An 11,652-nucleotide genomic window follows, 5' to 3' on the forward strand; every position below is an offset into this window, starting at 1 on the left:
CGAGCATCTCTGTCACATTCGTGTTCAGACTAGCTCTGTACGGGTCGGGGATGGTCGAAATCACAATCCGAAAACGTCCCCGTATGGACGCTGTGATCACTCAGCGCAAGTTTTTCAAGAAAACCGCGCGGGGGAAGGTCATCAAAGGTGGGTTTGTTGAGCATCTTGTCCATGACGTCGCTGAGCAGGAACCAGTTATTCGAGAGAGATATCTCCGTGACGATGTTGGCTGCGGTATCGAGGATTGCAGAGAATGTGAACATGCACCATCGGGATCAGCATCTAACTTCCTCCCAATTTCTGGAGATCGCCAGCATGCCAGCTTCCCTCATGGTCACTTCGTCTTGCCGGATACTAATATCTTTCTGGCCCAGGTAAGCTTTGATTCTTCCATCTGGTCAGATAACCCTCAGCGAGACACGAGAGCGCAGCGCCTAGGTTGCCTGTGCTCGAATATGGCTTGCTGAGACATTTCGTAGATGGATCTACTCGAATCAACCCTATTCTCACCGCCCGTTATCCTTCTTCAAACTGTTCTGGAAGAAGTGCGGCACAGATCGTTACCCCTTTACAACCGGCTGAAGGCTTTGATCAAAGCCGACGACAAGCGAATATGGGTCTTCTACAACGAGTACAGATCGTGCGTGCCTCCCCAACGTCCCTAAAAATCAGTCCGTGACTCTTTCGATTAGTGAAACAGCGATCATTCGGGAAGAAGGTGAAACGCCTAATGACCGTAATGACAGAGGCAAGTCTGCATCATCTAATGGAGCATATGATCGAGATACTCACAAAATTATAGGGATTCGAAAAGCAACAGAGTGGTACAACGCTCACTTGTCGGCCATACGCAAGGTCTCTCGAAGCGCGAAGAGCACACTGCCGACTGTCGTACTCTTGACCGATGACGTCGCGAATCGTCAGAAAGCTGAGAAAGAAGGCATCAGCTGCGTTTCATGTACCGACCGTATAGCTCAAATCTGCGATATGCGCTGATCCTCTGTATAGTGCGTCGTTATGTGGAAGGTATGAAGGAGTCAGCTCAACTGATGGATCTGCTTTCCGTCGGGGGCGAATATATCGAACCCACGCGAGCCGCCACTCGTGCCGCGCTTTATCCAGATGTATGTCAAAACCCTTTCCCTATGATATATCGTCTACATCTCCATCTAGTATCTGCCACACGCCACACTTCTTGCAGGCGTCAAGGGGGGAGAACTTCATCAGGGACACTTCAATGCCAGTCCGTTCAACTACCTCGAAGTAAGGATCATCGTCTGGCTAAAGTGCGTATCATGATTGACAATTGATTATCATCCTAGGGAACAGTGCCCGTCCCTGCTTTCACCAAGCCAGTGCTTTTACTCGGTAGAGAGAACATGAACCGTGCAGTGCAAGGCGATGTTGTGGTCGTCGAAGTCTTTGATGAGAGCGAATGGAAGGCTCCTACGAACGAAGTAATTGATCAGGAATGTAAGTGCGATCCCAACGGCTATGGTGATGTCGATCTTATGGCAGCGTATGGCAGCGACCCTGAAAAACGATGACGCAGACGACTCTGACGAGGAGGCTGAAGAATTGGACTCCGTGGTAGAGGAACAAAAAGTCCTTAAAGCAGAGGCTTCCCGCGCTGCCTCCGAGAAGCAGCCGACAGGACGCGTTGTTGGCGTCATCAAGCGTAACTGGCGCGCGTATGTTTTCCCCTACAGAACGTTGAGCTTGAATGCTGAATGACACCTTGTAGCTATGTCTGCCACATCGACAGTACCTCCCTCAGCTCGTTAAACGCAACTTCCTTGTCTCAGCAGACAGTATTTGCCACTCCGGTCTCACGCCTTCTTCCGCGCATCCGTATGCGCACCCGTCAGGCGCCGACGCTTATTGGCCAGAAGATCCTCGTTACCATCGATCGATGGGAGCCGACATCCCGGTATCCCGAGGGCCATTTCGTGCGTGCCTTGGGCCGCGTAGAAAGCAAGGAAGCGGAGCAGGAGAGCCTACTTCTCGAGTACGAAGTGCCGTATAGGCCGTTCGGTAAAGCGATACTGGATTGCTTGCCCGTGGAAGGCGATAAGTGGGTCGTTCCGACCAAGTCGGATACCAGTCCGGAGTGGAGGGACAGAGAGGACCTGAGGGACATGATTATATGCAGTATCGATCCCCCTGGCTGTCAAGATATCGATGACGCTCTCCATGCTAGACTGCTGCCGAATGGCAACATCGAGGCTGGCGTTCGTGAGTTCCCCTCCGTCCTTGATGACGCTTTTATTCAACTCCTTGCTAGATATTGCCGATGTGTCGCACTTCGTCCATGCGGACACCCCTATGGACAACGAAGCGGCTGCACGAGGCACCACCGTTTACCTCGTCGATAAACGAATCGACATGTTACCGTCGTTGCTCGGGACGAACCTATGCTCACTGCGGCCTTACGTTGAGCGCCTTGCCTTCTCATGCATTTGGGTACGCAACATGGGATATACTGGATGCCGACTGATTACTCATTGCGCGGTCTACAGGAACTCACGCCGAACGCGCAAATCGTGAAAGTACGCTTCACGAAGTCAGTCATCGCCTCTAAGGCCGCTTTCACGTACAAGGAGGCGCAAATGCGAAAAGATGATCCGTGAGTTATGCTTCTGAGAATGGCATCACCCATAACGGATTCTTATCGTTCTTTAGGAATCTCAACGACGAGCTCACGAAGAGTATACGGCTTCTCAACTCGCTGGCTTTGAAGCTGAAGGCTGGTAGGATGGCTGCGGGCGCACTCAATCTCGCCTCCCCCGAAGTCAAGATTCATATGGACAGCGCGGAATCGTCCGATCCCATCGATGTCGAACAAAAGGAAATGCTCGAAACCAACAGCCTCGTCGAAGAATTCATGTTACTCGCGAACATCAGCGTGGCACAGAAAATCCAAGAAACGTTCCCTCAGACCGCTGTTCTCAGGTAAGCGAGCCGTTCGTACATCATCGCCACCACACTGACGGGTCTCGATAGACGTCATCTACCTCCCCCACGAACTAACTTCGAGAAACTGCAAGATATTCTGCAAAAACGGAAAGGCCTCACCCTGGACGTCTCCAGCTCGGGTGCCTTGGCGAAGTCTTTGGACCAATGCCTGGTACGGTGTCGCTTTCATCCGCGCGTACGTTCAGTTATGAACATCATGCAACTCCCTAGGACCCCAAAGAACCCGCCTTCAACACTCTGGTCCGGATAATGGCGACAAGATGTATGCTTTCCGCGGAGTACTTCAATTCCGGAAGCGTCGCCCGCGATACTTTTGGACATTATGGACTCGCCAGCCCCATCTACACGCATTTCACGAGTCCCATCCGGCGTTATGCAGGTACATACCTTGCGCAAGTCGAATCCTCCCGGCGTACTAACTTCGCGGTAGATGTACTCGTTCATCGTCAATTATCTGCAGCAATCTCGTATTGGCCCTTGCATCCAAGTTTACACTCGAAATCGCACGTTGAACGTGTTCTCGACGTCGTGAATCGGCGGCATCGCATGGCCCAGATGGCGGGCCGGGCTAGCGTCGAGTTTTATGTCGGTTTGGCGCTGAAGAGTCGTGCGGAGAGACAGGGTGATGTCAAAGAGGAAGCGTTTGTTATCCGAACGTTCAAGAACGGTGTAGGAGTGTTCGTCCATAAGTGAGTTAAAACATATCAACAGGCAGCCTGTTATATATTGTGACAACGTTTTAGGCTGGGTTTAGAAGGGCTGGTTATGTTCAAGCGGGATGTCAAGTTCGACGCCGACAATTATACAGTATCCGTACCATCAACGAACGGCACAGAGGTTCCTATATCTGTCTTCGACAAGGTTGTAGTTCACATGGAAGTGGAGAAGGATAGGAATACGCAAAGGGGGAAGGTGAAGATGAGCTTGGTGGAACCTGTTGATTCCCGGGCCCTGTAGGCGTTGCGTTACTCAGAGTACGTTATATGATCCCCGTGACGCAATAAGGCTAATATATATGTTGTGACTAAGTAGACATCGCTGTCAAGCGAACCATAGATACGTAATATCTGACTGAGGACGTTGAAGCAAGGGCAGTGACGTTTGCATCCTCGATACTACTTATCGGCGAACATATCGTCGATCGAGCCATGAGTACCGATGGCCGTGTTGGAGGCGAAGCTGTCCTTCATGTTTGTCTGACCAGTATTGACCCCAGATGCCTTAGAGAATTGGAGTGGAATCGCAGTTCTCCTCGACGTGGACGCCAGCGTAGAGCGTGTCTCCTTCAAGGTCTGTGATGTCCAGGCCCTGCCTTGCGCTACACGAAGCACGATCAAGAGCGGCGCGATTGTCTAGCAAAGATGAACGTTACGGATCATAATCTGTCGCATGTGCTACTGTTACTTACCTGCACTTGACTGAGGGTGGTGAAGAACAAGAAATTAGCCGTGTCGTTGCGCGCATAAGTGACCATGAACGCGATAGCGAATGTCGAGTACAGGGCCGCGGACTCGATGAGCATCGTGGAAACTGACAGATAGGGCGAGCGTTGGTCGGCGCCCATGATCTTGCGTACACGGTGTCGCATGTAGGCCAGTTTGCCGACGATGAGCAGGGTCAGCAGCCAATTAGTAGCTACTGAAGTCGACCAGTAGACAAGCGCGAAGTTGACGTTGGATGTCTCCCATAAGGTCGCTCCGGGGAGGCAAAGTTGTGCCAGGAGGAAGCATGACATGACTGTATGGCCAGATGTGAGCACATCGTCCGCAATATAGTGTACGAATCCCACTTACTGACGGAAACCAGGAACAATAAGCCGGGAATGATAAGCATCCACAAGTTGAATCCCCAGATGACAAGATAGCGGTAGAGCTAACGAGTTTTCGATCAACGTTATGTCACTGTGATACAGAAGCGATGAAGGTTCACCAGAAGTCCATCCTGCAACCAGGTAGCCGCGAACACGACGCCGGTTCCGAGCAAGTTGATGAATATCGAGTTCTCGGCAATGGAATATGCTGCCGGCCCCCCAGGGAAATCCCGGTTGTCGATGAAAGCCAATTCGGAGAAGCGCATGTTGGTACCAGCGGCGATCGAGCTCAGGCTAAATATCGTGGTGATGTACACCAAATGCCATATTGTCGAACGCTTCCTGCGCTTGAGCTCCGACCAAAGATGACTGAAGCATATGAAGTATAGGGTCGCAGTAACACCTATATCAGCTATCCTCAGCACTTCGTTCGTCGTCCTGTAACATGATACGTCGACATACCGTAGGCTGCAAAACTAATGTTGGCGCCCGCCATCATCGCTCGTTCCAGCCATAGTGTAGCACCGTCCTCGTCAGGAGCCCAAGAGGAAGCGGGGTGGTGTACGGACATTGTCGTACAGTGTATTAAGTGATGTTCGGGGGCGTTTATAGCGCTGCCTGCTTCCTGCAGGGTTATAAACACGTAGAACCCATGGCGGCTGCCAAGACGTTCGCCTCAGGTACTGATTATCAGACTGTATGCCGAAGCTCCCGTAGAAATCCGTCTACTTTGCGACGGTATGGGCCTGTCATGATTATGCTCAAGTATAGACCTACTGTGTGTACGACGTCGCCGGAGATTAGCCTTTATGTGGTAGATCTGCCACCATGCCGAAAAGTCAAAAATACGTCTGAGAATCTCAGGCACCATCTTGTCGGACACCACCGTTACCCCCCGCATCTCGTACTTAGTGACCGATAAGGTACCGGTGTGAGTCTGACTGTTCGATATTTTGCCGGGGCTATGTGATTCCGAGGTGGCATCGTTCATTAGTCTATTCATTCAAGCTGTGCCTTGTCTGGTGTGTAATGATCGTCGATAGAGCGTGTCCTCTATTGCGGGATTGGAGCATGAGGTTCGCTCACCTGGGATGCCACCTATTGACATGCTCGATTCAGTGTCAATCATACCGTTGCCTCGCACTCAGCCCCTTGGTAGCGTTCTACGACGCTTGTCGATTACAAGCTGTTGAGTTGCAACCGATCTCGTTAAGTTATTTATATGGTCATCAACGAAGCAGTATCGGTAGTCATAGCTCGGCATTAAGCCGAATGCAATCCTTCGATATCATTCAATGAACATATCGTGTTTTCAATGGAAGAGGTAACCCCGATATATCATGATCCGCCCTATCTAGCAGCGAAAGTCCTTGCGGAATATATTGAGAGTCAATTTCTCCATCGGCGACTTGAACTTTGGGTCGGCATCTCCCCCTATGCTCTGGCTACCGACAAGGTCATATTCCATCCTACAATACAGCTCCGTCTGCAGATACTACCAGTTAGAGTAGTGCGAGATATGTATGAGAATGTCTCACCCCCTCCGAGCCTCCCTCAAAAATCAAAGCGTTTTTGTCTTTGCGCGCCTTCGCAGATGTGGTGAGATGGAATCAGAATCCATTGAAGGTTGGAGGTGTGCAACATACCAAATCCTCGCCTGCATTCACCAGTGCCGTTCCGACGCCTTTCCTTCTGAACTCACGAGACACGGCTAGACAATTCATTTTCCATCCGGATTCCTTGACTCCCGGTCCAAGGATCGCATCGCTCATCGCAGCGAACTTCGGCATGAACTATCGAGAGAAGAGAATAGTCAATGGTTCTGCTTTGCATGTCGCGAGGAATTCTTACTCCCATCCACCAATCAACGACGTCTGGGGAAAGCTTGGATAGGAAATTGTTGAAGCCTTGGGATAATTGTTCCTCACTGCAGAGAATTTCCTAAGATTTTTGGTTGAGACGATAACAAGGATGAACTGACTCTCCCAAGACGTCGCTACCGGGGCCAAAAAATGCAACGCAGCCTATGATCTTCTTGGGCGAGGAGATAGTTTCGGCAACAAAGACATGCCCGCCTATCACTGCGCCTGCCATGGTAGCATGGTGAAACTCTCGCATAAGCGCAGGATCGTCCCCGCAAGCAAAAGACGAGATAGGGTCTATATAGGGTAGACAACATCAATCGTGGTTAATGATCATGGAACGTGCAATACAGCCATACCGACGTCTTTGAAGCCTTCGTACAGAATATCAGCTATCTGCCTCAACTGAACGTCTAGGAAATGAAATTGAGCCAGTTGTTCCTCAACACAAGGACATACCGACCTTCGGGCGATGTCAATTCTCGAATATGGAAGGGAGTGGAAGTCATTGTGCAATGGTGAACGCAGTCCGTGTCACGCAATATTGAAGCTTAGTTATGAGTGCGCCCAACCGAGCAATGGGTTTAGGCATTCTGTCGGTTGCCACGAGCGGATTGCACCGCCCACGTCAAAACTACACCATGATTCTGTTCCTGAATCTCCCGAATAGGGATGCTCGGATTCGCTGCGTTCACGATATTCTTACCACCTTGACGTGCCCGTGCGGAACAGAAGCACACGAGGAGTGCTTACTCTGTGGCTGACGCCTCGTAGCGTTTAGATAGAACATGGAGTGCACATGAGCACGATGGCTTCTTGATGCGTTTTATTTTCAGAGCTGCTGTGAGATACTGCAACTTTTCAGCGCTGCTGCCAGCGATTCCTGCAGCATAGCTACATGTGAGGAATGCCACTAAAATTACAATACAACGAAGAGGATAAGAAGGACGCAGATGCTGCCAGAGACTCACCCTCTATCCGGTTCAACGTATTGCGACGCGAACACCATGCTCTTCACTCGTGTTGCAGTCTTCATCTTTACCGTCGCCATCGCCATGTCGACTCGTGCCCTTCCAGTTGTTGAGGGTAAGATAATCAGTCGTTCGGCCAGACTACCATACTGATGATCAATAACAGGTCCACTGGTCAGCCTCAGCAAGAAGGACTGCGAGAATGAAGAGCGTCGCGAATGGGTGCCCCGTGGCAACGAAGCCCGCGGCTATGCTCCTCGGACTTGCTGGGCTCCTTGACGGAGGTAGGTCAATGACTCAGCTCTCCTACCCCCGATCGAAAGGCTGATCGTGCACACATCTCCTAGTGCATCGTACTGGTGACTACTCGCAACGATCGATTTCATTCATTTGTCTTCCGTGGGAGGAATTGGGATAGAATGGTTGAAGCGAATGTATCTTGTATTTTGTGTTCGGGCGCATATCCATCTATGCCGAGAAATAAGAGACAGTTTGAGCAAAACGCGAAGTTGATGCACTGTGCAGTGCTGGACCGAGACTCCGGAAGTGAACGGTGCACACTCAATGATTTCACGTGAGACATTGGCTGGGCCAGGCCCGCATGAAGGGCCCGTCACTGCGCACGACGTTTTCACTCGTTCTCACCTCCAACATCACCGTTGTTTCTCATCAAACGGAACAAACGTTTCCAACTGAGCGAGCCTTGCTATTCTATACTTGCAATCTGCCAGGGGCGGCGTACCATGTCGAAGCTCGAATGAGTTACAATCATCGGAAGACCGAGCTTCACCTTGATCCGGCCTACGTCCACTGTGCACTGATGCGTGCCGCCAGGGCCAGATTGACATGGAGAAACCCGACTTTAGAACATTCCGAGCTTGAATTACTGTCTGAGGTTGTCCTGGATGTCCCACCATCCTTCGACCGTTCCATCATCGCATGGCCCCGCTCCATCCCTTACCACGCCGTCAACGCATATAGCTCAGGAGCTCGGCGGATGGTTGCGCGAGGTACCTATTGCACTGGCTGAAACAGGATCGACTGATACGCGTGTGCCTTCCGACTACTTTCTCCCAGCGTTCTGGCTGCACATGCCAGGATCGCCACACTGAAGCATTAATCAAATGGATCTTGCCACAAGTTCTCGAGATGCCGCCGGCCTGCCGATTAATCTCTGAAGGGAGAGCGAATATCGCACTTGTATCTGAAGTACTCCTCGTATGCGAAACAGCTCACAAATTCACGTATGCCTACGCAGATGGCACACTTCATCGTACTGCTAATTCTGGCTTTAAACATCTCGATGATGCTTCGAGTGGTCCTACGTTCCATGAACGCGAAGCTATCTATGCATAAATATTGTAAGCCAGTAGTTGCCTTGGAGTTACGGTGTTGCGCTCACTTGCGTTATAGCGTACGTCGGGGAGGACTATCCGCTTTGGTATCCTATCGAGGTTGGCCCTGTGGCCATGACCTTCGAGGAAACGGGTCGCTTTGCCCTCCAAGGGCCTGTTGCCGACGCGGAATGGGACACTCTCCGAGTGATCAACACCCACGAAGGCTTCGTTCGCCTGGGCCCCGACAATCGCATGTTTTCGGTGGCAATGTTCCATGAGCTCCATTGCGTCTCGGACGTCTTCCGCGTCGCCCTAGTCGACGCCGAAGACCCGAGGGCCAAGGAGCACCATTTCCAGCACTGCCTGAACTACCTCAGACAGCTCTTCCTCTGCTCCGCTGACGCCACCCTGGAGCCGTACGATTTCATGGAGCGCGACTTCGAGAGAGACCGAGGTGGCTTTACCAGAGAGTGCAGAGATTGGAGTGCGGTCTACGAGGCTTCCGCGCGCAACTGGGATTGGTGGGAAGAATACAAACTTACGCACCGTACGCGACCTTCCACATTTCCGACTTCCTGACCGATGCTCATGATTCGTCTCCAGCGAAGAATGATACTCGCGGGATAGGCGTGCCGAGAAGCTGAGCTATGATCACCAACGATCCTGTTCGCAATCTGTCCCAAATGTATACTTGATACATACGAGCTATCAACCATTGCGAGATCCGAACAGATATCAAAAGATCGCAAGCGAGAACGAAATCTCTGTTCATTCCTAGACTGTGGTGTATTGGACAATGTGAGCAGCTGGGTGCTGTTTTAAATGGCTGGGCCACTTTCAAAGACAAACGGCGAATCGTACCTAACAAAGGCTCGCGCCTGTCTTGCATAAAATCAACGAGGCAACCCCGGCCTGCGCAAGCGAACTCGAATGTATGAACAGAGGCCTCCAGGCAATCGAACTTCTCGGTCGCCGCGGACGTGCCAGCCTCTACCGTCAGCGTGGCCATGGGTTGCTTTGAATGACGTTTAGGACGAGTCCTCCAGGAAAGTCGAGCTGCGTCGAAAAACTGCTCGTTATCTGCGTCCAACCGAAATACGTGAATGAGGGCCGTCATTCCCGGGCCAATGGTTGCAGTCTTGTTCGCGGCAAGCTGTTCGTGAACTGCCGGGACAGCTATAACGATCGAGCACAGCTCCATACCGAAGTCGAGCACGCGAAACTGGGCGATGCTGTGTACCTGACATTGCGATGAACGTTTGACGACCGAACTAGGTGGTGGAAGAGCGAACTTACGTCGTCCGTCACGAGGAAGCGACGATCTTCCGGATAGATCATACCCCCGATGTGAGAGTAGAATCGGCGAGGGTGGTTCGAAAAGACCTTGGTCGGCTGCTTGCGGCTGACTTGCGTCAGCGTCGGAGGGTGGTTGACGAGCGGATCCGGGGGAACCACACCGGGGACGGTCCTGTTCACTTTGTCGAGCCCAATGTACTGGCTTGGTCGCCGTAGGCGGACTTCATGGGTGGTGTTCTGGTACTGGATGGAGGGAGCGGAGATGGCAATCGCGACTGAAATGATTGTACAAAGAACGCAAGCTAGCAGCACCAAAACGTTTGGTGTCCCGCCACTCTGTCGACGATCTGGTCTAGACTCTACGATCGAACGTCAGCATTGCTGGAATATTGGTGATGAGCAGAGACGCGCACCCGACGCGGGTTTGACACCGAGGAAAGGTAGCTCTTCGTCCAAATCGCCTGCAGGAGTCGATCCACGGCCTTCGTTGCGAAGCATGCTGGTGAGGAGGGGGACGCGATGAGAGCGGGCAAGGTATACTTACATCAAGTTGACGGCATAGGGAAAGCATCAATCCCAGGAGCAGAGCGCCTTGATGTTGGTCATTTTTAGCCAGTCGTGATAAGAGGACTATTACTCCGGGTATGGAAGCCATTCCCTTGGCTAATTTGAGCGTGACATAACCGCACGAACGGCATTAAACCAAGCACTGACGAACTCGACGCAAGATCCCTTTGTACGAGCTATCATGGCACCGACACCCACTACGACACTTTGCACCTACGTGGGCCTGACTATCTTCATGATTCTCGTCATCGTTTTGCCTGACAACGGGAGCAAGCGACTATACATGAGAGGTTGGTATGAGCTCAGAGTCGCGTGGAGGTTACTTACTTCGCGTGCAGAGCAGCCTCGCAACTTCCTCGACGTTCCTCCCGCAGAACCAGTGAAGATGTACATAGAGAACACAGTCCGATATCAAGCAAAATCGCAAGAAGCTGGCGAAGAATATGCCATGATGCTCCCGCCGGGAGGCCACCTAGTGCGGGACTCGCAAGGGCAAGTGTATACCGTAGCCATGTTCCACCAGATGCGGTGCCTCGATATCATCCGCGAGGACTACGCTACCCGCCGGGCATCGCCATTGCGCATGCATTGTCTGAACTACTTACGGCAGTCAATCTTGTGCATGGCCGACACTCGCTTGGAGTCAATACGTACCGTTGCATCGTCCGGGTGAGTCTTCGCACGAGCTTCCATCCCTCCATGATGCTGAGTCCAGACTGGCAATAGAACCGTGAGCCTGTCCTCCGACTACGTATGTAGAGACTGGACCGCGCTGTACGCGGCCGTAGAAGCCAACGGAATCTAAGCTTCAGCGCTCGGCTTCCATGCCTTGA

The 11,652-nt window shown here is 51.8% G+C and overlaps 7 protein-coding genes across 7 annotated transcripts; 4 read left to right on the forward strand and 3 right to left on the reverse strand.

The window, feature by feature from the left end:
• Positions 1 to 83: 83 nt before the first annotated feature.
• On the forward strand, positions 84 to 3,933 carry PUNSTDRAFT_146015 (RNB-domain-containing protein; the record flags this gene model as incomplete). Its single annotated transcript, XM_007387432.1, has 17 exons — positions 84 to 147; positions 196 to 374; positions 480 to 640; positions 693 to 748; positions 803 to 958; positions 1,009 to 1,124; positions 1,174 to 1,263; positions 1,323 to 1,473; positions 1,529 to 1,691; positions 1,745 to 2,235; positions 2,285 to 2,463; positions 2,520 to 2,626; positions 2,683 to 2,952; positions 3,004 to 3,127; positions 3,187 to 3,355; positions 3,407 to 3,665; positions 3,720 to 3,933. 17 exons carry the CDS (start codon positions 84 to 86, stop codon positions 3,931 to 3,933), a joined length of 2,949 nt encoding a protein of 982 aa, XP_007387494.1.
• A 158-nt stretch (positions 3,934 to 4,091) lies between these two features.
• On the reverse strand, positions 4,092 to 5,357 carry PUNSTDRAFT_75263 (uncharacterized protein; the record flags this gene model as incomplete). Its single annotated transcript, XM_007387433.1, has 5 exons — positions 4,092 to 4,328; positions 4,385 to 4,713; positions 4,770 to 4,848; positions 4,906 to 5,189; positions 5,249 to 5,357. 5 exons carry the CDS (start codon positions 5,355 to 5,357, stop codon positions 4,092 to 4,094), a joined length of 1,038 nt encoding a protein of 345 aa, XP_007387495.1.
• Positions 5,358 to 6,140: 783 nt separating this feature from the next.
• PUNSTDRAFT_137779 (uncharacterized protein) lies at positions 6,141 to 7,157 on the reverse strand (the record flags this gene model as incomplete). The annotated part of the gene is made up of 7 exons (XM_007387434.1): positions 6,141 to 6,272; positions 6,325 to 6,372; positions 6,433 to 6,579; positions 6,638 to 6,713; positions 6,768 to 6,945; positions 7,008 to 7,061; positions 7,112 to 7,157. 7 exons carry the CDS (start codon positions 7,155 to 7,157, stop codon positions 6,141 to 6,143), a joined length of 681 nt encoding a protein of 226 aa, XP_007387496.1.
• A 498-nt stretch (positions 7,158 to 7,655) lies between these two features.
• Positions 7,656 to 7,898, forward strand: PUNSTDRAFT_137780 (uncharacterized protein; the record flags this gene model as incomplete). The annotated part of the gene is made up of 2 exons (XM_007387435.1): positions 7,656 to 7,734; positions 7,786 to 7,898. The coding sequence occupies 2 exons, from the start codon at positions 7,656 to 7,658 to the stop codon at positions 7,896 to 7,898; spliced, it is 192 nt and encodes a 63-aa protein (XP_007387497.1).
• A 682-nt stretch (positions 7,899 to 8,580) lies between these two features.
• PUNSTDRAFT_107391 (uncharacterized protein) lies at positions 8,581 to 9,535 on the forward strand (the record flags this gene model as incomplete). The annotated part of the gene is made up of 2 exons (XM_007387436.1): positions 8,581 to 8,980; positions 9,033 to 9,535. The coding sequence occupies exons 1-2, from the start codon at positions 8,866 to 8,868 to the stop codon at positions 9,533 to 9,535; spliced, it is 618 nt and encodes a 205-aa protein (XP_007387498.1). The 5' UTR covers positions 8,581 to 8,865.
• Positions 9,536 to 9,774: 239 nt separating this feature from the next.
• PUNSTDRAFT_137782 (uncharacterized protein) lies at positions 9,775 to 10,750 on the reverse strand (the record flags this gene model as incomplete). Its single annotated transcript, XM_007387437.1, has 4 exons — positions 9,775 to 9,834; positions 9,897 to 10,196; positions 10,253 to 10,611; positions 10,666 to 10,750. The coding sequence occupies 4 exons, from the start codon at positions 10,748 to 10,750 to the stop codon at positions 9,775 to 9,777; spliced, it is 804 nt and encodes a 267-aa protein (XP_007387499.1).
• Positions 10,751 to 11,204: 454 nt separating this feature from the next.
• Positions 11,205 to 11,624, forward strand: PUNSTDRAFT_74859 (uncharacterized protein; the record flags this gene model as incomplete). Its single annotated transcript, XM_007387438.1, has 2 exons — positions 11,205 to 11,469; positions 11,530 to 11,624. The coding sequence occupies 2 exons, from the start codon at positions 11,205 to 11,207 to the stop codon at positions 11,622 to 11,624; spliced, it is 360 nt and encodes a 119-aa protein (XP_007387500.1).
• Positions 11,625 to 11,652: the final 28 nt, after the last annotated feature.

This window comes from Punctularia strigosozonata, assembly GCF_000264995.1.
Source record: "Punctularia strigosozonata HHB-11173 SS5 unplaced genomic scaffold PUNSTscaffold_14, whole genome shotgun sequence".
In the NCBI taxonomy this organism is placed as follows: Eukaryota; Fungi; Basidiomycota; class Agaricomycetes; order Corticiales; family Punctulariaceae; genus Punctularia; species Punctularia strigosozonata.